The sequence below is a fragment of the Bombina bombina genome, chromosome 6, assembly GCF_027579735.1.
Source record: "Bombina bombina isolate aBomBom1 chromosome 6, aBomBom1.pri, whole genome shotgun sequence".
Taxonomy (NCBI): Eukaryota; Metazoa; Chordata; class Amphibia; order Anura; family Bombinatoridae; genus Bombina; species Bombina bombina.
Window position 1 is genome coordinate 985,003,919 of NC_069504.1, and position 26,881 is coordinate 985,030,799.

At 37.5% G+C, this 26,881-nt stretch overlaps 1 protein-coding gene across 1 annotated transcript in view; it reads right to left on the reverse strand.

Moving 5' to 3' along the window:
• CAMK2A (calcium/calmodulin dependent protein kinase II alpha) overlaps positions 1 to 26,881 on the reverse strand; it is a 369,514-nt gene that overhangs the window by 216,429 nt on the left and 126,204 nt on the right. The window contains exon 3 of the mRNA XM_053718653.1: positions 26,276 to 26,335. Coding sequence (XP_053574628.1) covers positions 26,276 to 26,335 — 60 coding nt within the window. The remainder of the gene's footprint in view (positions 1 to 26,275; positions 26,336 to 26,881) is intronic.

The following is a 26,881-nucleotide window of genomic DNA, read 5'->3' on the forward strand; positions in this document are numbered from 1 at the left end:
ACAAAATGTGACCTTAGATGGAACACGGGTCACTGGTATAATTGCACTGAAATAGGGTCATATTTAGGCTTAAATGCAATTTAGGGGGCTAGGTGAGTGGCAGATACAATTAAATGTTGTGGGGGAAGTGAGATTTCAACTTTATAGTGGTGAGATGTTAACATAAAGAAGAGTCTTTTTGTTATAATCTCTGTTGTGTTTTGTCTATCTAAAAGCTATTTTACAATAGTAACAAGCACTTATAGAGCTGCTATTAACTGTTTGCAGGAGCCACACATAATAATGAAACAAATAGGACATTTATGTTCTTGCAGCTCCATAAACAGTAATAACTTTTGCTAAGAACTTGAGAACTTCCAAAGTTCATACGCCGCTTGCAACATGTGAGGGCTGATCCACCTCTACTGGAAGCTAGAGAACACTATCAATAGCAGATCAAATAATATCTATACTCATGTTTACTGTGCTTAGTTAAACTTTTACAAGGTACTTGTGTTGATCTTAAAGACCTTAAGCAGAAAAGTAGCGTTATTGCCTAAGCTTATCACGTTACAGAATCCAACACAATTCTGTTCAACACTCCAGGATGGGTCAACCGAAGGAGACATATTGAATAACCTGAAACTTTTACAAAGCATAATATGAACACTCTTCCTTGCAATAAATGCTGTATAAAATACTTAAAGTACATTGTATTGATTAATTTAATTCCTCCGTACTTTGCACCTTCTTGTTTATCTTTGTTATAGCTCCTACAATGACAAAGTGACCCTAATACTATGGTACTAGTTCCCTCGTCATTACTTATATATTGGTAGAAAAGAACTGAAGAATGAATAAATACTGAATTCCAACTACTCCTTATGCATAGAAGCTAATTGTGATAGCTAATTTAGACTGCAGTTATTTTATATACAGTGCCCAATTGCACATTACAGCACCTGGGGATTCTAATTTAGGCAAATAACTGTTTTAATGTTCTTTTGTTAAACGACCGAGAAAACAACCTTAATGCAATTTCTAGTTAATGAGAAGCATGGATCCTGTTACAGCTGAGTATTCTGTAATTATTAATTAACATACAAAAATTTGGATCGACTACAAGCAATTTAATGAGAGTGTCAAAATGATTTTTCTTAAATCATATTGATGTTGCTGAGGAACTTTTACGTATCAATCTACAGTCTACAGACTAATTTGTAGCAACCAAGGTTTATAGAACATGATATCCATTAACATTGGGAGCTACTACATACAATTTTAATTGAGTCTCAAAAAAGTAAAATTGTGTTTTATCATATGCCATCTATGTTAACTTACTATGGGCTAGATTACGAGTGGAGCACTCAAGCATAAACAGCTCATATTATGAGTTGAATGTAAAAAGCTTGTGCATGAGCGCTAACCCAACGAGTGCAAAAAGTTGAACTTAGAATATCATGAATGCGTTAACACATTCCCCCAAAGACTTCAATGATGCGCAAACACTGAAAAAAAAACAACCATACTTGCATGCTAACCAGATCTCGTTTAACCAAGTGCGCTCAAACTGACATGAAATGTATATCCCATTGCTCTACATCTATAAGAATGTTCTACTTATCCTTAAATAATGGTAAAATATATATCTATATCTATCTATCTATCTATCTATGTATAAATATATACAGATATATAGGAATATCTTTTTAAAAATACATAGAACATATTTCCCTATTTGAGGAACATTGAAATGTAAAATATTTACACTTCATACACAGTTAAACACATTATTAAATATTAATAGCCCCAAAAATGCTTTTCCATGTTTTCAGGTATTTGACTGCAAAGAGCTCCAGTGTACATACATATGTATACATATGTATCTATGTAGTTTACTGTATATTTACTGTACATATTTATCATTCAAATGTTCTTCACTTAAAGGATAATGTCCTTTTTATTGTAAATACATATTTCTATTTGTATATCTGTATATACAGTACCTATAACTGTATATCTATTCTTATAGATATATAGGTATAGATATGTATTTTACACAAACAGTATCAGATATATATGTATAAATGTATATTAAATAATAACAAGTACGTTATTTTCTATGTGAAGAATGTAAAATAACATAATTTATGTAAGAACTTACCTGATAAATTAATGTCTTTCATATTGGCAAGAGTCCATGAGCTAGTGACGTATCATATATACAATCCTACCTGGAGGGGAAAAGTTTCCCAAACCTCAAAATGCCTATAAATACACCACTTACCACACCCACAATTCAGTTTAATGAATAGCCAAATAGTGGGGTGATAAAGAAAGGAGTAAAAAGCATCAAAAAAGGAATTTGGAAATAATTGTGCTTTATACAAAATATCTTAGCCACCATAAAAACGGTGGGTCTCATGGACTCTTTCCAATATGAAAGAAATTAATTTTTTCTTTCATGTAATTGGCAAGAGTCCATGAGTTATTGACGTATGGAATAGTAATACCCAAGATGTGGAACTCCACAGAAGAGTCACTAGAGAGGGAGGGATAAAAATAATAACAGCCATTTTCCGCTGTAAAAATTAATCCACAACCTAAAATATAAGTTTACTCTCATAAATAAAAAGAAAAAACTTAAACATAAGCAGAGGAATCAAACTAAAACTACTGCATGAAAAACTTTTCTACCAAAAACTGCTTCCGAAGAAGCAAATACATAAAAACGGTAGAATTTAGTAAATGTATGCAAAGAAGACCAAGTTGCTGCTTTGCACATCTGATCAACTGAAGCTTCATTCTTAAAAGCCCACAAAGTGGAGACTGATCTAGTATAATAAGCTGTAATTCTCTGAGGCGGGGCCTGACCCGACTCCAAATAAGCCTGATGAATCAAAAGCTTTAACCAAGATGCCAAAGAAATGGCAGAAGCCTTCTGACCTTTCCTAGAACCAGAAAAGATAACAAATAGACTAGAAGTCTTCCTCAAATCTTTACTAGCTTCAACATAATATTTCAAAGCTCTTACGACATCCAAAGAATGTAAGGATCTCTCCAAAGAATTCTTAGGATTAGAACACAAAGAGGGGACAACAATTTCCCTATTAATGTTGTTAGAATTCACAACCTTAGGTGAAAATTTAAATGAAGTCTGCATAACTGCCTTATCCTGATGGAAAATCAAAAGAGGAGATTCACAAGAAAGAGCAGATAATTTGGAAACTCTTCTAGCAGAAGAGATGACCAAAAGGAACAACACTTTCCAAGTAGTTTAATGTCCAAAGAATGCATAGGCTCAAATGGAGGAGCCTGTAAAGCCTTCAAAACCAAATTAAGACTCCAAGGAGGAGAGATTGATTTAATGACAGGCTTGATATGGACCAAAGCCTGAACAAAACAGTGAATATCAGGAAGCTTAGCAATCTTTCTGTGAAATAAAACAGAAAGAACAGAGATTTGTCCCTTCAAGGAACTTGCAGACAAACCCTTATCAAAACCACCCTGAAGAAACTGTATAATTCTAGGAATTCTAAAAGAATGCCAGGAGAATTTATGAGAAGAACACCATAAAATATAAGTCTTCCAAACTGAATAATAAATCTTACTAGAAACAGATTTATGAGCCTGTAACATAGTATTAATCACTGAGTCAGAGAAACCTCTATGACTAAGCACTAGGCGTTCAATTTCCATACTTTCAAATTTAATGATTTGAGATCTTGATGGAAAAATGGACCTTGAGACAGAAGGTCTGGTCTTACAGGGAGTGGCCAAGGTTGGCAACTGGACATCCGAACAAGCTCCACATACCAAAACCTGTGAGGCCATGCTGGAGCTACCAGCAACACAAACGATTGTTCCATGATGATCTTGGAGATCACTCTTGGAAGAACTAGAGGTGGGAAAATATAAGCAGGTTGGTAACACCAAGGAACTGCTAACGCATCCACCGCCTCTGCCTGAGGATCCCTGGAACTGGACAGGTACCTGGGAAGTTTCTTGTTTGGATGTGAAGCCCTCAGATCTATTTCTGGAAGACCCGCATCTGAACAATCTGAGAAAACACATCTGGATGGAGTGACCACTCTCCCGGATGTAAAGTCTGACGGCTGAGATAATCCCCTTCCCAATTGTCTACACCTTGGGATATGAACCGCAGAAATTAGACAGGAGCTGGAGTCTGCCCAAGCAAGTATCCGAGAAACTTCTTTCATAGCTTGGGGACTTTGAGTCCCACCCTGATGATTGACATATGCCACAGTTGTCTGAAAACAAATGAACCGTTCTCTCTTCAACAGAGGCCAAACCTGAAGAGCCCTGAAAATAGCACATAGTTCTAAAATATTGATTGGTAACCTCGCCTCTTGAGATTTTAAAACCCCTTGTGCTGTCAGATATCCCCAGACAGTTCCCCAACCTGAAATACTTGCATCTGTTGTGATCACAGTCAAGGTTGGATGAACAAAAGAGGCCCCTTGAACTATACAATGGTGATCTAACAACCAAGTCAGAGAGAGTCAAACATTGGGATTTAAGAATATTAATTGTGATAGCTTTGTATAATCCCTGCACCATTGGTTGAGCATACAAAGCTGGAGAGGTCTCATATGAAAACGAGCAAAGGGGATTGCGTCCGATGCTGCAGTCATGAGACCTAAAACTTCCATGCACATAGCTACTGAAGTGAATGATTAAGACTGAAGGTTCCGACATGCTGAAACCAATTTTAATTGTCTCTTGTCTTTTAGAGTCATGGACACTAAATATATCTAGAAACCTAAAAAAGGTGACCCTTGTCTGAGGAATCAAAGAACTGTTAGGTAAATTGATCCTCCAACCATGTCTTTGAAGAAACAACACTAGTTGATTTGTGTGAGAGTCTGCAGAATGTAAAGACTAAGCTAGTACCAAGATATCATCCAAATAAGGAAACACTGCAATACCCCATTATCTGATTACAGAGAGTAGGGCACTGAATACCTTTGAAAAGAATCTTGGAGCTGTCGCTAGGCCAAATGGAAGAGCGAAAAATTAGTAATGCTTGTCTAGAAAAGAGACTCTCAGAAACTGATAGTGGTCTGGATGAATCGAAATATGAAGATATGCATCCTGTAAGTCTATTGTGGACATAAGAGATAGTAATCTAGACTTAGATAAAATGTCAGCATTCCAATATTTGAGCCACAAAGCTCTTCTGGCTAAAATAGCTAAATACATAGATTTACCATCAATTTTGATGATATCAAAAATGGCATCACAGATAAAATGATTAGCATGTTGAAGCAAGCGAACAATTCTAGACAAATCAGGATCCATTTCCTGTTGCGCTAAACTTTCCAACCAAACATTTGATGCAGCTGCAACATCAGCTTTAGAAATGGCAGACCTAAGAAGATAGCCAGAATATAAATAAGCTTTCCTTAGATAAGATTCAAGTTTCCTATCTAAAGGGTCCTTAAAGGAAATACTATCTTCCATAGGAATAGTAGTACATTTGACAAGAGTAGAAATAGCCCCATCAACTTTGGGAATCTTTTCCCAAAACTCCAATCTAACTGCTGGCAAAGGATACAATTTTTTAAACCTTGAAGAAGGGTTAAAAGAAGTACTAGGCATATTCCATTCCTATTCTATTCCTAATCATATCAGAAATAGCATCAGGAACTGGAAAAACCTCTGGAGTAACCACAGGAGGTTTATAAACAGAATTTAAATGTTTACTAGTTTTAATATCAAGAGGACTAGTTTCCTCAATATTCAGTGTAATCAACACCTCCCTCTTATGACAAGGAACAAATATACTCCATTTTAAATAAATAAGTAGATTTGTCAGTGTCAATATCTGAGATCTTCTGAATCAGATAGATCCTCAGTGGAGGAGGATAATTCAGTATGTTGTCGTTCATTTGAAATTTCATCAACTTTATGAGAAGTTTTAAAAAACCTTTTACATTTATTAGAAGGCGGGATAGCAGACAAAGCCTTCTGAATTGCATCAGCATTAAAATCTTTTATATTCACAGGGATATCATGTACATTAGATGTTGAAGGAACAACAGGCATTGTACTATTACTGATGGATACATTCTCTGCATGTAAAAGTTTATCATGACAACTATTACATACCACAGCTGGAGATATAATCTAATCTCCACAAATTTACAACATATACACTTAGCTTTGGTAGAACTGTTATCAGGCAGCAGGGTTCCAACAGTGGTTTCTGAGACAGGATCATATTGAGACATCTTGCAAATGTAAGAGAAAAAACAACATATAAAGAAAAAATATCAATTTCCTTATATGGCAGTTTCGGGAATGGGAAAAAATGCCAACAGCATAGCCCTCTGACATAGAAAAAGGCAAGTGGCATATAGGAATGGGGTTTAAAATAATGAAATTATTTGGCGCCAAGTATGACGCACAACGCAAAATGATTTTTTTTGGCGCTAACAACATCCAGAAATGACACACTCGCATCACTGCAGACGCAACCTTGTGCATGGAAACTCAGCGTCAACTAAGATCCCGGAAATGACGAATTTGCCTCAGCGGACGTACCTTCGCGCCAAAAATTTCTAGCGACAAAAATGACACAATGAACATTGGCATTTTGCGACCTCGCAAGCCTAATTTTGCCCGCGAAAATTTAATGAAAAAGCAGTCAATTTGAAAAAAAGACTATACCCCAGGTAAGAAAAATATTTTCCTAAATATGTTTTTCCCAAATATGAAACTGATAGTCTGCAAAAGGAAATATACATAAACCTGTCTCATGGCAAATATAAGTGCAATACATATATTTAGAAGTTTATATAAATACATACGGCTAGATTTAGAGTTTTGTCAGTAAGGACCCGCGTAGCTAACGCTGGCCTAGATTTGGAGTTAGGCTCCTAACGCTGGTTTTAGGCTACCTCCGGTATTTGGAGTCAGTCAAAAAAGGGTCTAACGCTCACTTTTCAGCCGCAACTTTTCCATACCGCAGATCCCCTTACGTCAATTGTGTATCCTATCTTTTCAATGGGATTTTTCTAACTCCGGTATTTAGAGTCGTGTCTGAAGTGAGCGTTAGAATTCTAACGACAAAACTCCAGCCGCAGAAAAAAGTCAGTAGTTAAGAGCTTTCTGGGCTAACGCCGGTTCATAAAGCTCTTAACTACTGTACTCTAAAGTACACTAACACCCATAAACTACCTATGTACCCCTAAACTGAGGCCCCCCCACATCGCCGCCACTCGATTACATTTTTTAACCCCTAATCTGCCGACCGCCACCTACGTTATCCTTATGTACCCCTAATCTGCTGCCCCTAACACCGCCGACCCCTATATTATATTTATTAACCCCTAACCTGCCCCCCACAACGTCGCAGCCAGCTACCTACAATAATTAACCCCTAATCTGCCGACCGCAAAGAGCCGCCACCTACATTATTTCTATATACCCCTAATCTGCTGCCCCTAACACCGCCGACCCCTATATTATATTTATTAACCCCTAATCTGCCCCCCTCAACTTCGCCTCCACCTGCCTACACTTATTAACCCCTAATCTGCCGAGCGGACCTGAGCACTACTATAATAAAGTTATTAACCCCTAATCTGCCTCACTAACTCTATAATAAATAGTATTAACCCCTAATCTGCCCTCCCTAACATCGCCGACACCTAACTTCAATTATTAACCCCTAATCTGCCGACTGGAGCTCACCGCTATTCTAATAAATGTATTAACCCCTAAAGCTAAGTCTAACCCTAACACTAACACCCCCCTAAATTAAATATAATTTTAATCTAACGAAATTAATTAACTCTTCTTAAATAAATTATTCCTATTTAAAGCTAAATACTTACCTGTAAAATAAATCCTAATATAGCTCCAATATAAATTATAATGATATTATAGCTATTTTAGGATTTATATTTATTTTACAGGTAACTTTGTATTTATTTTAACCAGGTACAATAGCTATTAAATAGTTAAGAACTATTTAATAGCTAAAATAGTTAAAATAATTACAAATTTACCTGTAAAATAAATCCTAACCTAAGTTACAATTAAACCTAACACTAGACTATCAATAAATTAATTAAATAAAATACCTACAATTACCTACAATTAAACCTAACACTACACTGTCAATACATTAATTAAATACAATATCTACAAATAAATACAATGAAATAAACTAACTAAAGTACAAAAAATAAAAAAGAACTAAGTTACAAAAAATAAAAAAATATTTACAAACATTAGAAATATATTACAACAATTTTAAACTAATTACACCTACTCTAAGCCCCCTAATAAAATAACAAAGCCCCCCAAAATAAAAGAATGCCCTACCCTATTCTAAATTACTAAAGTTCAAAGCTCTTTTACCTTACCAGCCCTGAACAGGGCCCTTTGCGGGGCATGCCCCAAGAAGTTCAGCTCTTTTGCCTGTAAAAAAAAACATACAATACCCAAGCCCCCCAACATTACAACCCACCACCCACATACCCCTAATCTAACCCAAACCCCCCTTAAATAAACCTAACACTAAGCCCCTGAAGATCCTCCTACCTTATCTTCACCTAACCAGGTATCACCGATCCGTCCTGGCTCCAAAATCTTCATCCAAGCCCAAGCGGGGGCTAGACATCCATCATACGACGGCTGAAGAAGACCAGAAGAGGGTCCAAAGTCTTCATCCTATCCGGGAAGAAGAGTAGATCCGGACCGGCAACCATCTTCTTTAAAGCGGCATCTTCTATCTTCATCCGATGAGGACCGGCTCCATCTTGAAGACCTCCATCGTGGATCCATCCTTCTTCTCCGACGACTAGACGACGAATGACGGTTCCTTTAAATGACGTCATCCAAGATGGCGTCCCTCGAATTCCGATTGGCTGATAGGATTCTATCAGCCAATCGGAATTAAGGCTGTTCCGATCAGCCAATAGAATGCAAGCTCAATCTGATTGGCTGATTGGATCAGCCAATCGGATTGAACTTGATTCTGATTAACTGATTCCATCAGCCAATCAGAATATTCCTACCTTAATTCCGATTGGCTGATAGAATCCTATCAGCCAATCGGAATTCGAGGGACGCCATCTTGGATGACGTCATTTAAAGGAACCGTCATTCGTCGTTCAGTCGTCGGCCAGGATGGATGTTCCACATTGGAGGTCTTCAGGATGCTGTTGCTCCGCTCCGGATGGATGACGATAGAAGATCCCGCTTGGATGAAGACTTCAATCGAATGGAAGACCTCTTCTGCCCCGCTTGGATGAAGACTTCTACCGGATGGAGGACCTCTTCTTGCTCCGCTTGGATGAAGAATTTGGCTCGGCTGGGTGAAGACGACTCAAGGTAGGGAGATCTTCAGGGGCTTAGTGTTAGGTTTATTTAAGGGGGGGTTGGGTTAGATTAGGGGTATGTGGGTGGTGGGTTGTAATGTTGGGGGGGGTATTATATGTTTTCTTTTACAGGCAAAAGAGCTGAACTTCTTGGGGCATGCCCCGCAAAGGGCCCTGTTCAGGGCTGGTAAGGTAAAAGAGCTTTGAACTTTAGTAATTTAGAATAGGGTAGGGCATTCTTTTATTTTGGGGGGCTTTGTTATTTTATTAGGGGGCTTAGAGTAGGTGTAATTAGTTTAAAATTGTTGTAATATATTTCTAATGTTTGTAAATATTTTTTTATTTTTTCTAACTTAGTTCTTTTTTATTTTTTGTACTTTAGTTAGTTTATTTCATTGTATTTATTTGTAGATATTGTATTTAATTAATGTATTGATAGTGGAGTGTTAGGTTTAATTGTAGGTAATTGTAGGTATATTTTATTTAATTAATTTATTGATAGTCTAGTGTTAGGTTTAATTGTAACTTAGGTTAGGATTTATTTTACAGGTAAATTTGTAATTATTTTAACTATTTTAGCTATTAAATAGTTCTTAACTATTTAATAGCTATTGTACCTGGTTAAAATAAATACAAAGTTACCTGTAAAATAAATATAAATCCTAAAATAGCTATAATATCATTATAATTTATATTGTAGCTATATTAGGATTTATTTTACAGGTAAGTATTTAGCTTTAAATAGGAATAATTTATTTAAGAAGAGTTAATTAATTTCGTTAGATTTAAATTATATTTAACTTAGGGGGGTGTTAGGGTTAGGGTTAGACTTAGCTTTAGGGGTTAATACATTTATTAGAATAGCGGTGAGCTCCAGTCGGCAGATTAGGGGTTAATGTTTGACGTTATTTGTTGGCGATGTTAGGGAGGGCAGATTATGGGTTAATACTATTTATTATAGGGTTAGTGAGGCGGATTAGGGGTTAATAACTTTATTATAATAGCGGTGCGGTCCGGTCGGCAGATTAGGGGTTAATAAGTGTAGGCAGGTGGAGGCGACGTTGTGGGGGGCAGATTAGGGGTTAATAAATATAATATAGGGGTCGGCGGTGTTAGGGCAGCAGATTAGGGGTACATAGGGATAATGTAAGTAGCGGCGGTTTACGGAGTGGCAGATTAGGGGTTAAAAATAATATACAGGGGTCAGCGATAGCGGGGGCGGCACAATAGGGGTTAATAAGTGTAAGGTTAGGGGTGTTTAGACTCGGGGTACATGTTAGAGTGTTAGGAGCTGAACGCGGCTTTTTTGCAGGTGTTAGGTTTTTTTTCAGCTCAAACAGCCCCATTGTTTCCTATGGGGGAATCGTGCACAAGCACGTTTTTGAGGCTGGCCGCGTCCGTAAGCAACTCTGGTATCAAGAGTTGCATTTGCGTTTAATATGCTCTACGCTCCTTTTTTGGAGCCTAACGCTGACATTATATGGACTCTCAATACCAGAGTTATTTTAAATGAGCGGCCAGAAAAAAAGCCAGCGTTAGCTACGCGGGTCGTTACCGACAAAACTCTAAATCTAGCCGTCTGGCTTTTTTCTGGCCGCACCTTTAAAATAACTCTGGTATTGAGAGTCCATATAATGTCAGCGTTAGGCTCCAAAAAAGGAGCGTAGAGCATATTTAACGCAAATGCAACTCTCGATACCAGAGTTGCTTACGGACGCGGCCAGCCTCAAAAACGTGCTCATGCACGATTCCCCCATAGGACACAATGGGGCTGTTTGAGCTGAAAAAAAACCTAACACCTGCAAAAAAGCCGCGTTCAGCTCCTAACGCAGCCCCATTGTTTGCTATGTGGAAACACTTCCTACGTCTGCACCTAACACTCTAACATGTACCCCGAGTCTAAACACCCCTAACCTTACACTTATTAATCCCTAATCTGTCACCCCCGCTATCGCTGACCCCTGCATATTATTATTAACCCCTAATCTGCCGCTCCGTAAACCACCGCTACTTACATTATCCCTATGTACCCCTAATCTGCTGCCCCTAACACCGCCGACCCCTATATTATATTTATTAACCCCTAATCTGCCCCCCACAACGTCGCCTCCACCTGCCTACACTTATTAACCCCTAATCTGCCGCCCGGACCTGAGCGCTACTATAATAAAGTTATTAACCCCTAATCCGCCTCACTAACCCTATAATAAATAGTATTAACCCCTAATCTGCCCTCCCTAACATCGCCGACACCTAACTTCAATTATTAACCCCTAATCTGCCGACTGGAGCTCACCGCTATTCTAATAAATGTATTAACCCTTAAAACTAAGTCTAACCCTAACACTAACACCCCCCTAAATTAAATATAATTTTAATCTAACGAAATTAATTATCTCTTATTAAATAAATTATTCCTATTTAAAGCTAAATACTTACCTGTAAAATAAATCCTAATATAGCTACAATATAAATTATAATTATATTATAGCTATTTTAGGATTAATATTTATTTTACAGGTAACTTTGTAATTATTTTAACCAGGTACAATAGCTATTAAATAGTTAAGAACTATTTAATAGTTACCTAGTTAAAATAATAACAAAATTACCTGTAAAATAAATCCTAACCTAAGTTACAATTAAACCTAACACTACACTATCATTAAATTTATTAAATAAAATATCTACAATTACCTACAATTAAACCACTACACTATCAATACATTAATTAAATACAATATCTACAAATAACTACAATTAAATAAACTAACTAAAGTACAAAAAATAAAAAAGAACTAAGTTACAAAAAATAAAAAAATATTTACAAACATAAGGAAAATCTTACAACAATTTTAAATTAATTACACCTAGTCTAAGCCCCCTAATAAAATAACAAAGTCCCCCAAAATAAAAAATGCCCTACCCTATTCTAAATTACTAAAGTTCAAAGCTCTTTTACCTTACCAGCCCTGAACAGGGCCCTTTGCGGGGCATGCCCCAAAGAATTCAGCTCTTTTGCCTGTAAAAAAAAACATACAATACCCCCCCAACATTACAACCCACCACCCACATACCCCTAATCTAACCCAAACCCCCCTTAAATAAACCTAACACTAAGCCCCTGAAGATCATCCTACCTTGTCTTTACCATACCAGGTTCACCGATCGGTCCTGGCTCCAAAATCTTCATCCAACCCAAGCGGGGGCTGGCGATCCATCATCCGGCGGCTGAAGAGGTCCAGAAGAGGCTCCAAAGTCTTCATCCTATCCGGGAAGAAGAGTAGATCCGGACCGGCAACCATCATCTTCCAAGTGGCATCTTCTATCTTCATCCGATGAGGACCGGCTCCATCCTGAAGACCTCCATCGCGGACCCATCTTCATCCGGCGACGTCCAACTGAAGAATGACGGTTCCTTTAAGGGACGTCATCCAAGATGGCGTCCCTCGAATTCCGATTGGCTGATAGGATTCTATCAGCCAATCGGAATTAAGGTAGGAATATTCTGATTGGCTGATGGAATCAGCCAATCAGAATCAAGTTCAATCCGATTGGCTGATCCAATCAGCCAATCAGATTGAGCTCACATTCTATTGGCTGTTCCGATCGGAATTCGAGGGACGCCATCTTGGATGACGTCCCTTAAAGGAACCGTCATTCTTCAGTTGGACGCCGCCGGATGAAGATGGGTCCGCGGTGGAGGTCTTCAGGATGGAGCCGGTCCTCATCGGATGAAGATAGAAGATGCCGCTTGGAAGATGATGGTTGCTGGTCCAGATCTACTCTTCTTCCCGGATAGGATGAAGACTTTGGAGCCTCTTCTGGACCTCTTCAGCCACCGGATGATGGATCGCCAGCCCCCGCTTGGGTTGGATGAAGATTTTGGAGCCAGGACCGATCGGTGAACCTGGTATGGTGAAGACAAGGTAGGATGATCTTCAGGGGCTTAGTGTTAGGTTTATTTAAGGGGTGTTTGGGTTAGATTAGGGGTATGTGGGTGGTGGGTTGTAATGTTGGGGGGGGGTATTGTATTTTTTTTTACAGGCAAAAGAGCTGAATTCTTTGGGGCATGCCCCGCAAAGGGCCCTGTTCAGGGCTGGTAAGGTAAAAGAGCTTTGAACTTTAGTAATTTAGAATAGGGTAAGGCATTTTTTATTTTGGGGGGATTTGTTATTTTATTAGGGGGTTTAGAGTAGGTGTAATTAGTTTAAAATTGTTGTAAGATTTTTCTTATGTTTGTAAATATTTTTTTATTTTTTGTAACTTAGTTCTTTTTTATTTTTTGTACTTTAGTTAGTATATTTCATTGTAGTTATTTGTAGGTATTGTATTTAATTAATGTATTGATAGTGTAGTGTTAGGTTTAATTGTAGGTAATTGTAGGTATTTTATTTAATTAATTTAATGATAGTATAGTGTTAGGTTTAATTGTAACTTAGGTTAGGATTTATTTTACAGGTAATTTTGTAATTATTTTAACTATTTTAGCTATTAAATAGTTCTTAACTATTTAATAGCTATTGTACCTGGTTAAAATAAATACATAGTTACCTGTAAAATAATTATTAATCCTAAAATAGCTATAATATAATTATAATTTATATTGTAGCTATATTAGGATTTATTTTACAGGTAAGTATTTAGCTTTAAATAGGAATAATTTATTTAATAAGAGTTCATTTATTTCGTTAGATTTAAATTATATTTAACTTAGGGGGGTGTTAGTGTTAGGGTTAGACTTAGCTTTAGGGGTTAATAGATTTATTAGAATAGCGGTGAGCTCCAGTAGGCAGATTAGGGGTTAATGTTTGAAGTTAGGTGTCGGCGATGTTAGGGAGGGCAGATTAGGGGTTAATACTATTTATTATAGGGTTAGTGAGGCGGATTAGGGGTTAATAACTTTATTATGATAGCGGTGCGGTCCGCTCGGCAGATTAGGGGTTAATAAGTGTAGGCAGGTGGAGGCGACGTTGTGGGGGGCAGATTAGGGGTTAATAAATATAATATAGGGGTCGGCGGTGTTAGGGGCAGCAGATTAGGGGTACATAGCTATAATGTAGGTGGCGGCTCTTTGCGGTCGGCAGATTAGGGGTTAATTATTGTAGGTAGCTGGCTGCGACGTTGTGGGGGGCAGGTTAGGGGTTAATAAATATAATATAGGGGTCGGCGGTGTTAGGGGCAGCAGATTAGGGGTACATAAGGATAACGTAGGTGGCGGTCGGCAGATTAGGGGTTAAAAAAATTAAATCGAGTGGCGGCGATGTGGGGGGCCTCGGTTTAGGGGTACATAGGTAGTTTATGGGTGTTAGTGTACTTTAGAGTACAGTAGTTAAGAGCTTTATGAACCGGCGTTAGCCCAGAAAGCTCTTAACTACTGACTTTTTTCTGCGACTGGAGTTTTGTCGTTAGAATTCTAACGCTCACTTCAGACACGACTCTAAATACCGGAGTTAGAAAAATCCCATTGAAAAGATAGGATACACAATTGACGTAAGGGGATCTGCGGTATGGAAAAGTCGCGGCTGAAAAGTGAGCGTTAGACCCTTTTTTGACTGACTCCAAATACCGGAGGTAGCCTAAAACCAGCGTTAGGAGCCTCTAACGCTGGTTTTCACGGCTACCGCCAAACTCCAAATCTAGGCCATAAAGTGCCAAACCATAGCTGAGAGTGTTTTAAGTAATAAAAACATACTTACCGAAAGACACCCATCCACATATAGCAGATATCCAAACCAGTACTGAAACGGTTATCAGTAGAGGTAATGGAATATGAGAGTATATCGTCGATCTGAAAAGGAAGGTAGGAGATGAATCTCTACGACCGATAACAAAGATTCCCCACAAGGAAAACTATAGAATTCAATAGGTGATACTCCCTTCACATCCCTCTGACATTCACTGTACTCTGAGAGGAACCAGGCTTCAAAATGCTGAGAAGTGCATATCAACATAGAAAATCAAGCACAAACTTACTTCATCACCTCCATAGGAGGCAAAGTTTGTAAAAACTGAATTGTGGGTGTGGTGAGGGGTGTATTTATAGGCATTTTGAGGCTTGGGAAACTTTGCCCCTCCTGGTAGGATTATATATCCCATACGACACTAGCTCATGGACTCTTGCCAATTACATGAAAGAAATGCGTTTTGCACACTGTGTTTCGTGATTTAGATCTTAACGTGGTCAGGGTAGACATGAAAACTAGTATTCTCAAGGCATGTTATTGAAATATTAGATATAAGAAAAAATAAATTAATAATTAATATAGTGTATTATATATATACCCAATTTACTTCTATCATCAAATATGCTTAATTCTCTTGTTATTACTTGTTGAAGAGATATCTAGATAGGTAGCATGGCCATGTCTGGAAAACTATGTGAAAGAAAAAAGTGTTGCCACCTAGTGCTCTTCCTAATGTATAACATTAGTGCAAACCTACTATCATAAAGTACTGCAGACACGTGCACACTCCTGAATTGACCTTTCTGCTTTTCAACAAAGGATAGCAAGAAAATTAAGAACATTTGATAATAGACATAAATTGGAAAGTTGATTAAAATTGTATGCTGTATCTGAATTTTGGGTTGTATGTCCCTTTAAATGTTTTAAATGTATCATTAAGAGCTGCATTGAAACAGAGTGGCTGAAAATTTTATTAGCAAACACATGTCATAAATAGCTACTGAATATGTCGTACAGATACCTTTTAAGTGTTTTTTTTAATGTATCATAAGAGATCCATTCAAAGAAAGTTTCTGAAATGTTAATAGCAACTGTTCGATTTATATAATTTTGCTGCTCATTGACTGGGATTTTATACAATTTATAAAAACAATTTTTGGGAATTCTTTCTCTGTAAAGATAAATTAATAGAACTTTTTTAAAATGTAGAATATTGCATACAATATCTACTGTTTTATTATCTTGGATAATATTCACCTAGATTACGAGTTTTGCGGTAATCTTAAAAAGCAGCGTTAGCCGGTCCTAACGCTGCTTTTTAATGCCCGCTGGTATTACGAGTCTTGAAGGTACTGGCTCACCGCTCACTTTTTTGGCCAGACTTGGAAAAACCACAAATCCACTTACGTAAATTGCGTATCCTCTTTTTTCAATGGGACTTGCATAGCGCCGGTATTACGAGTCTGCCAAAAAGTGAGCGGTAGACCCTCTCCTGTCAAGACTGCTACCGCATTTTAAAGTCAGTAGTTAAGAGTTTTGCACTTAAGCGCTGTAGCATAAAACTCTTAACTAAAGTGCTAAAAAGTACACTAACACTTATAAACTACCTATTAACCCCTAAACCGAGGCCCTCCTGCATCGCAAACAATAAAAAAAATGTTTTAACCCCTAATCTGCCTAACCGGACATCGCCGTCACTATAATAAATATATTAACCCCTAAAACGCCGCACTCCCACCTCGCAAACATTAGTTAAATATTATTAACCCCTAATCTGCCGTCCCTAACATCGCCGACACCTACCTACATTTATTAACCCCTAATTTGCCACCCCCAACATTGCCGCCACTATACTAAAGTTATTAACCCCTAAATCTAAGTCTAACCTTAACCCTAACACCCCCTAACTTAAATATAATTAAAAGAAATCTAAATAAAAATTACTATCATTAACTAAATTATTCCTATTTAAAACTAAATACTTATCTACAAAATAAACCCTAAGCTAGCTACAATATAACTAATAGTTACATTGTAGCTAGCTTAGGGTTTATTTTTATTTTACAGGCAGGTTTGTATTTATTTTAACTAGGTAGAATAGTTACTAAATCGTTATTAACTATTTAATAGCTACCTAGCTAAAATAAATACAAATTGACCTGTAAAATAAAACCTAACCTAAGTTACACTAACACCTAACACTACACTATAATTTTAATTAATTCCCTAAATTAAATACAATTAAATACAATTAAATTAAATTAGCTAAAGTACAAAAAACCCCCACTAAATTACAGAAAATAATAAACAAATTACAATATTTTTAAACTAATTACACATAATCTAATCCCACTAGCAAAATAAAAAAGCCCCCCCAAAATAAAAAAGCCCTACTCTACACTAAATTACAAATAGCCCTTAAAAGGGCCTTTTGCGGGGCATTGCCCCAAACAAATCCCCCCAACATTAAAACCCACCACCCACACAACCAAACCTACTCTAAAACCCACCCAATACCCCCTTAAAAAAACCTAACACTAACCCCTTGAAGATTACCTTACCGGGAGAAGTCTTCATCCAACCGGGCCAAAGTCCTCAACGAAGCCAGGAGAAGTCTTCATCCAAGCCGGGCGAAGTGGTCCTCCAGACGGGCAGAAGTCTTCATCCTGACGGCATCTTCTATCTTCATCCATCCGGCGCAGAGCGGTTCCATCTTCAAGACATCCGACGCAGAGCATCCTCTTCATCCGACGGCTAACACTGAATGAAGGTTCCTTTAAATGACATCATCAAAGATGGTGTCCCTTCAATTCCGATTGGCTGATAGAATTCTATCAGCCAATTGGAATTAAGGTAGAAAAATTAATATTGGCTGATGCAATCAGCCAATAGGATTGAAGTTCAATCTTATTGGCTGATCCAAACAGCAAATAGGATTGAGCTGGCATTCTATTGGTTGTTCCAATCAGCCAGTAGAATGCCAGATCAATCCTATTGGTTGATTGCATCAGCCAATAGGATTTTTTCTACTTTAATTCCGATTGGCTGATAGAATTCTATCAGCCAATCGGAATTGAAGGGGCGCCATCTTGGATGACGTCATTTAAAGGAACCTTCATTCAGTGTTATCCGTCGGATGAAGAGGATGCTCTGCATCGGATGTCTTGAAGATGGACCCGCTCCGTGCCGGATGGATGAAGATAGAAGATGCCGCCTGGATGAAGTCTTCTGCCCGTCTGGAGGACCACTTCGCCTGGCTTGGATGAAGACTTCTCCCGGCTTCGTTGAGGACTTCGGCACGGTTGATTGAAGACTTCTCCTGGTAAGGTGATCTTCAAGGGGCTAGTGTTAGGGTTTTTTAAGGGGGCATTGGGTGGGTTTTAGAGTAGGGTTGGTTGTGTGGGTGGTGGATTTTAATGTTGGGGGGGATTTGTAATTTTTTTACAGGTAAAAGAGCTGATTACTTTGGGGCAATGCCCCGCAAAAGGCCCTTTTAAGGGCTATTTGTAATTTAGTGTAGGGTAGGGCTTTTTTATTTTGGGGGGCTTTTTTATTTTGTTAGGGGGATTAGATTATGTGTAATTAGTTTAAAAATATTGTAATTTGTTTATTATTCTCTGTAATTTAGTCTGGATGAAGTCTTCTGCCCGTCTGGAGGGCCACTTCGCCTGGCTTGGATGAAGATTTCTCCCGGCTTCATTGAGGACTTCGGCACGGTTGGATGAAGACTTCTTCCGGTAAGGTGATCTTCAAGGGGTTAGTGTTAGGTTTTTTTAAGGGGGCATTAGGGGGGTTTTAGAGTAGGGTTGGTTGGTTGTGTGTGTGGTGGGTTTTAATGTTGGGGGGGGATTTGTAATTTTTTTACAGGTAAAAGAGATGATTACTTTGGGGCAATGCTCCACAAAAGGCCAGTTTAAGGGCTATTTGTAATTTAGTGTAGGGTAGGGCTTTTTTTTTTATTTTGGGGGGCTTTTTTATTTTGTTAGAGGGATTAGATTATGTGTAATTAGTTTAAAAATCTTTTATTTGTTTAATTTTTATTAATTTGTTTATTATTTTCTGTAATTTAGTGTGTTTTTTTTGTACTTTAGCTAATTTTATTTAATTGTATTTAATTGCATTTAATTTAAGGAATTAATTTAATTATAGTGTAGTGTTAGGTTTTATTTTACAGGTCAATTTGTCTTTATTTTAGCTAGGTAGTTTATTAAATAGTTAATAACTAGTAACTATTCTACTTAGTTAAAATAAATACAAACGTAGCTGTGAAATAAAGATAAAACCTAAGCTAGATACAATGTAACTATTAGTTATATTGTAGCTAGCTTAGGGTTTATTTCACAGGTAAGTATTTAGTTTTAAATAGGAATAATTTAGTTAATGATAGGAATATTTATTTCGATTTATTTAAATTATATTTAAGCTAGGGGGTGTTAGGTTTAGGGTTAGACTTAGGTTTATGGGTTAATAACTTTAATATAGTGGCGGCGACATTGGGGGGCGGCAGATTAGGGGTTAATAAGTGTAGGTAGGTGGCGGCGACATTGGGGGCGGCAGAGTAGGGGTTAATAAATATAATGTAGGTGTCTGCGATAGTGGGGGCAGCAGATTATGGGTTAATAAGTATAATATAGGTGGCGGGGGTGTCCGGAGCGGCAGATTAGGGGTTAATAATTATAATTTAGGTGTTGCGATGTTGGGGGCGGCAGATTAGGGGTTAATAAGTTGATAAGGGGTGTTTAGACTCTGGGTTCATGTTAGGGTGTTAGGTGTAGACATAAATTTTATTTCCCAATAGGAATCAATGGGGTTGCGTTAGTGAGTTTTACGCTGCTTTTTTGCAGGTGTTAGGCTTTTTCTCAGCCGGCTCTCCCCGTTGATTCCTATGGGGAAATCGTGCACGAGCACGTACGACCAGCTCACCGCTGACTTAAGCAGCGCTGGTATTGAAGTGCGGTAAGGAGCAAAATTTTGCTCAACGCTCACTTCTTGTCTTTTAACTACGGGTTTCTGAAAACTCGTAATACCAGTGCTGCAGGTAAGTCAGCGGTGAGAGAAAACTGCTCATTAGCATCGCACAGCCTCTAATGCAAAACTCGTTATCTGGGCCATTGTTTGATATTTTTTTTTAATGGTAGCTTTTTTATTTTTTTTTATTTTAGTGTTTATTTTTTTGTAATAGTAGTTTTTTTAATTTTTTATTTGCTAATGTTAGATTTTATTATTTTTAGTAATGTTAATTTTTCTCTTTAGCTTGAGCTTAGGTTTTAATTTTGTTTCACAAGTAAGTTTTTATTTATTTTAAGTTAGTTAGTATATTGTAACTTTAATTTGGATGTATTTTTATTTTGTTAAAGTTAGGAGGTGTTAGTTTTAGGAGTTTATAATTTAATTTAGGTATTTGCATTGTGGGGGATGGCCGTTTAGGACTTATTAGCTTTATTTAGTGTTGGCGATGTGGGGGAAAGGTGGTTTAGGGGTTAATAGCTTTATTTATTAGTTGCGATGTGGGAGTATGGTGGTTTAGGGGTTATTAATTTAATTTAGGTAGTTGTGATGCAGGGGTGGTGGTTTAGGGGTTAATATGTTTATTTATTATTTGCGATGCTGGGCTTGGCGGTTTAGGGGTTAACAAGCTTTATTTATTATTTGCGATGTGGGGGATGGCGGCTTAGGGGTTAATAGCGTAGTTTATTGGTGTTGGTGTACTTTGTAATATATATATATATATATATATATATATATATATATATATATTTTTAATATTTATTTTTATTGAGGTGATAAACAATATCACAAACAATACATATCAGTCAACCAATAATGTGTTACAGTTACATTCAGGACTAACATAGTAGTGAGAGATTAAACACAATACTATAAACAACAGGCTGATATGCGTGAACAGTCTCAATCACCTCCTTTTGTTAATATTAAATTAGCATTGACCTCTATGCATAGTAGATCCAACTATGGGATCAAGATCTCCAAGAGAAAATTTAAGGCACAGTGTACAATCAGTGGTCGAACATCATAACAATTATCGTAAAAAGAGAATAAAGAGTATATTTGAGAACAAGTTTACATTTCAAAATGTACAAATAGAATTATCAGGTATACACAGGGAAACAAGACAAATGTTTCCAAATGTACAATGGTATATTGTTTGTGAAATTAAGAAGTCGCAGAAGAAAAAGAAGGGGAAAATATATATATTTTTGCTTATAATGTAAACACATAATAAATTTTACCAGTTGTAGGGTCCGAGGAGCATCTCCATGAACCATCAATTATGAAAGAGGGAGTGGGGGGGGATAGAGAGAGGAAGGAGGAAGAAAAAAAAAAAAAAAAAAAAAAGGAAAATAAAAGGGAGGGGGAGGTAAGGTATGGGAAGGAAGAAGTGGGCAAGGGGGGAGAAGGGTGAGGGGAAAGGTGAGTAGATAAAGGGGGCTTAAGTAGGGGTCTGTTGCGTGGCTTTAGAGGAACTACCTTTTCACCCCGGGGTTGTGTACATGCTATGGGTGTTGGAGTGTCTAGCTTCCAATTATGGGTTAGATCTCTGGAACTCATCCCATGGGCACCAGACTGAGTAGTAAAAATCAGAGCGTGCCTCCGCTCTCAGGGAATATTCTTCCATCTTTTGCAGGTAGTTTAGTGTTTCTAGAACCGGAGTCAAAGTTAAAGGAGAGTCCCTAGCCCAGTGTCTGGCTATGATTAGTTTGGCCGTTAGTAAAATAATGACACACAAGATTCTAGAGGGTTTTTGGAGTGTGTGGAGCCCTAGGTGAAAGAGCGCAACATCTCCGGTTAGATGTTGTATCAACTGAAGGTGGCGAAGCAAATACGCAACAGAGGTCCAAAAAGCACTCAATTTGGGGCAATCCCACCACACATGGAGATGGGTACCCACTCCAACAATCTGCACTTCTAAGGGGGAACACCCTATGTAACCTAGTTGGGACCCAATGCCAACGCAGAGTTAATTTTATGAATAGTTTGAAAAGGTTCGAGAAGTGGACTGACACTTTTATATCTCGGAGGGCTCGTTGCCAAACTGCATCCCGATGCACCATCCCTAGGTCCCTCTCCCAGTCCTTCATGGCCCCTGGTTTAACAAATTGGGGAGAGTCTAGGAAAAGCTTATAATGAAAGGACAGCGATCCCTTGATAGATCTGCCCGCCATCCAGCGCCTCTCCCATAATGTGAGAGTCCGTGGTCCCAATTTGGTAAATCCCCAGGAGAGAAGTAAAGAGGTCACTCTCAGATATTCAAATTGCAAATCCCTAGGGAAGTCATCCGTCGGAAAATTTTCTGGTGGTAACATGAGAAGGTCTCCTCTATAGAGGTCAGAGATCTGCTTAATTTCCAGGTTTTCCCAGCGTCTAGGCCTCGAATCAGGATGTAATATATTTTTTATGTGTTTTGTGAAACCTTTTTGTTTTGCAAACCAGATAACTACAGGTCTTTGAATGTCGAATGCATCATTGTGGTAAAGGCCATATCGCTCGCGGGAAAGCCATACCACATGACTTGTAATATCAAGTAGGTGACCATTCCATACCGTGCGACTTATAATCTGGGCCTATGATAGCTATGAAGAAGGTAGACATTGCATAAGTGCATACCAATAAATCACAAGACAATTGTATGATTTCTATAGGACAAACATTTCTCTAAATGTGTTTTGTATAAGCATATTTGTATCACAGCTAGATCTTTGCTATGAGTAAGAACTTTTGATATAGTCCCATTCCTTAAAAGTAAAGTTAGATTGGAGTGTTTCTCAATTCCAGCCCTCAAAGCACACAAAAAGGCCAGATTTTACGGATATCTGAATTAGAGCACAGGTGAAATAATCAGCTGACCAGTAATCATGGTCATTAACCTGCTCTCACCCAAAGCATCCTAAAAATCTGACTAGTTAATTCTTCCTAACACAGATGTCGGAAACCAAAATGGAGAATTAAAGCCCCCCCCCCCCCCCCCGCATAGCAAATACTATTGAGGGGACATTACACAAAACCCAGATGGTGTTTTTAAGAGTTCCCCTATCCGAATGGGCTGCATGGAAGAAATAGAGTTTATTAATTGGGGTTTATTAAGTGTATTGACTTTTCACATCCAGATTGTCTAAAGATTTGCATGCTTCTCACATAAGCCTAAGATCTGAGTCATAGGGCATGTTCAGATAAAACGAGGAAAAAGGAAAGCTGAGTCTTAGAGTGGATTAACAGAGTTTATTAGGAGCAGGCTTCAATAGGACACAGGGTAAGCTCCTATCTAACGCGTTTCGCGCATGGGCACATGCGCTTCATAAGAGAAGTTCAGATAGCCAGCTATCTACCTGCCTCATCATGTGCTATCCCCACAAAGCCTGAACTACTTTTTGAGGATATAACATGTACAGTATATAGTTATAGAGGTTTTTGATCACACTCCCGAAGTTGGCCACACTGTCAGAAAAAAGGGTACGGTTGGGATCCGTTTTGGGAACACTTAGGGTACAACTCCTGTGGTTGTACTCTGAATGGATCATAATTACACCTTAAAGAACTAATATGTACCATTTAGTGGTAATTAAGGTACAAATATGTTTCCAACTTTCAAAGGGTCCACGTCTGTACCATTTAATCCACCCAAAAATGTGCAATCACTTGTTTGACTAAAAGGTTGAGGGTGATGGGTGGATCAAGGCTGCCAAACCCTGCAAGTCCATATCATTTGTACACCTCAATTATTCATATTCACATAACTGGCAGTTACCTAAAATGAATGCAACATACATGTTGTACAGGAAAATAATTATGTTCAATTGTTCTTGGTAATATGCAAAAAGTGGGCAAAGCAAAAAAAAATAAAATACTTTATAACCCATATATTCAATGATACTGTGTTGCTGGTTCTAAATAGCAAGCACTTAACATTTTAATGTTTATATTTAGAGCATCAATATGTTAACTCTTAAACATAAAGCAAATGTATTAACTAAAATTACAATGACATTTTTTTTTTGTTTTAAACTCTATAAAATAAACAGGAACTGTTTAAGAACCAGTTTTTAAAAAAAATAAAATAAAATTGTAACCATTCCCCAGTCACATACATGGACATTGTAACACACCATAACACCATCTATTGGTTGAAAGTTCCTTGACATGTGTAACACAGCTCCATCTATTGGTAGAAGGTTCATCACCAAAATGTGTACTGGGGAAATAGATGCATTTGCATATATTTTGCATAGAGTGACAATTCAATGTATGGTTGTGAGTTTTATTGTTTATCCCTCCCCTGAATCCCCCTTCTATTTTATTATTATGTTGTTTTCTATATGTTTTCTATATATTTATGTTTTATGTGGCATGTCACCCTAAATTAAATGGGGTGTTTTTAAAATCTAGCACAGAGTGATATAAAACATGTTGAGTAGCTCTTTTTGGAACTGGTTGTTTAGTCTGGTTCTTTCAGGTGGTTCTGTAGCATTCTTTGGATTTTCTATTTGGTTACAGTATCCAAACTTTTTTAAACCTGCAGTTTGGCTATTGTAATACTGTCTGAAAAAGTACACCTTAAATCAATGCATATTTGAATTTTATATAATAAATTTAATGGAACCACATTTGTAATATGCTGTGTTGAGTATAAAATTGCCATCATGAAGTACAAAGGGCTTGTCAATGGGGCAGTACCCTTAAAAGGCCATATTTGCACAATTTTTTAAAGGTACGATATGGTACCATAGCACTGAGGTCCAATCTAGTCACCAAAGGTACATATTTGCCTTGGAAAGGTACAATCTACACGAGTACCAATTTGTACCCATGTTAAAGGGTACAGCGGGTGTACCTTTGAGGGTACTGACCCAGTGACAAGCTGTTGTACTCCTAAAGGTACAATTTTTGCAATTTTATCTGACAGTGCAGGATAGATTGCTGCTAAGATGGTCTGAAAAATAGAGGGTTTTGGCTAGCTTGGTTTGCCTAGTGCAGTTGCTTATAAGCAACAAGGTAATCTCGGAAAGCCTGATTGTCTATATTTTAACCATAAGGATGAAAACTATATTTTAATGCAAGACTCTGCTATCAAATTGAGGAGATGGAACAGATTTTAAGCAATCAAAATGTAACATTCCAAAGTTGATTGTTATAAACCTGTGTGGAAATTAGTTATTCAATGCAAGTATTTTACAGTTTACATATAATCCAAGGAAAAGTATAATCAAAACAGAGATATAAAGCATTTATTTATTTAGATTATTTTTAATCAAATATTATATTCAAAACCAGTTTCCATCAATAAACATGAAAACATGGAAAGTTGCAACCTTCCATTCTATGGCCCCTATTTAAGAAAGGTCTTGCGGACCTGATCCAACACTGCGGATCAGGTCCGCAAGACCTCACTGAATGCAGAGAGCAATATACTCTCCGTATTCAGCATTGCACCAGCATTGCACCAGGCTCGCAGCCAATCGGCCACCAGCAGGGGGGTGTCAATCAACCCGATCATACTCAATCAGGTTGATTTCTGGCGACTCCTGTCCGCCTGCTCAGAGCAGGCGGACAAGGTTATGGAGCAGCGGTCTTTGTGTCTTCAGACTCGCCAGAAACATGGGCCATCAAGCTCCTTTCAGAGCATGATAGATAGGCCCCTATGGGGGCATTCTCAAGTACAAAATGAATGTCCATGGGACCATTTGTTCTGCTATTAAAGAGTCATTTTTAAAGGGATAGAATGGTACACATTTTAATTTTAAATAGAAGCATTTCTTCCAATATACTTCCCTTACCAAAAATGATTCTAGTAAAACTTTTACTGTTTATCAATGGCATACGCACATATTCTGTGAGGACTTCAAACACCACACCTTCTCACAGAGTCTGCAGTGGCTTGTATGAAACAAATGAAGTCTTCACAGACACAACACACAACACTGACAGCTATCTGAGCTTGAATGCTGGTGCACAGGCCCTCAAAGAATATTTGTGTATGCTATTGAAAAATATTAATAACTTTTACTATAATCATTTTTGCAAATGGAAGTATATTATAAAAATGCTTCTATTTATAATTATAATGCACCCTTGTACATTTCATTTTCGACCTTTCTATCCCTTTAATTTTTGCCTGTCCCTAATATTTAGTCATTAGACTGCATAAGAAGGCCTAGTCTTTGGAATTGTTTTGTAGACATCTGTTCTAAGGCACTTTACATGAAAACAGTATTGTACCTTTAAACATTTACAGAAACTGACCTATATTTGGATGCTTCAGGAGACGACAGATACGAGCTTCACGTTCCAGCTTTTGGTGATCTGAGAAAAAAACAAAACAATTAGAAATAAAGTTTCAAAAACAAAAGAATACAAAAAAGCAACTATTAATGTATCATTTTAACACAAAGTTGGGCAACAAGTAGCATTGAGGTTACAAGCTTCCCCCTCCAATTCTCTTATCATTTCCTTCAAAGCTTGAAGCCAATTCTCATTTTAACTACTCATATACTTGTTTTCCAATCATCTCCCTCACCAATGAATCCACTCTGTTCCTTTCACACCATGGATTCAAGTATTGTGAAGGGGATACAACAAAATTAAACATTTAATAGAACTGTTCAGCACCCAGTGGCACATCTACAACCATTTTCAGTTTCACTATGTTTTTTTTTTCCATATATATTTCACCATATTAACTTCATCAGTATTCCAACCCGACTTTATAACCACATTTTCAAAAAAAAATTTTACTTTTCTAATTTAACAGCATTTTTTTTTATTGCATGCTCTATCCAAATCAAGAAAGTTTAATTTTGAAGACCGTTTTTGAGCTGTTCCATTTCTTAGCTTTTTGCATGAGTTTCC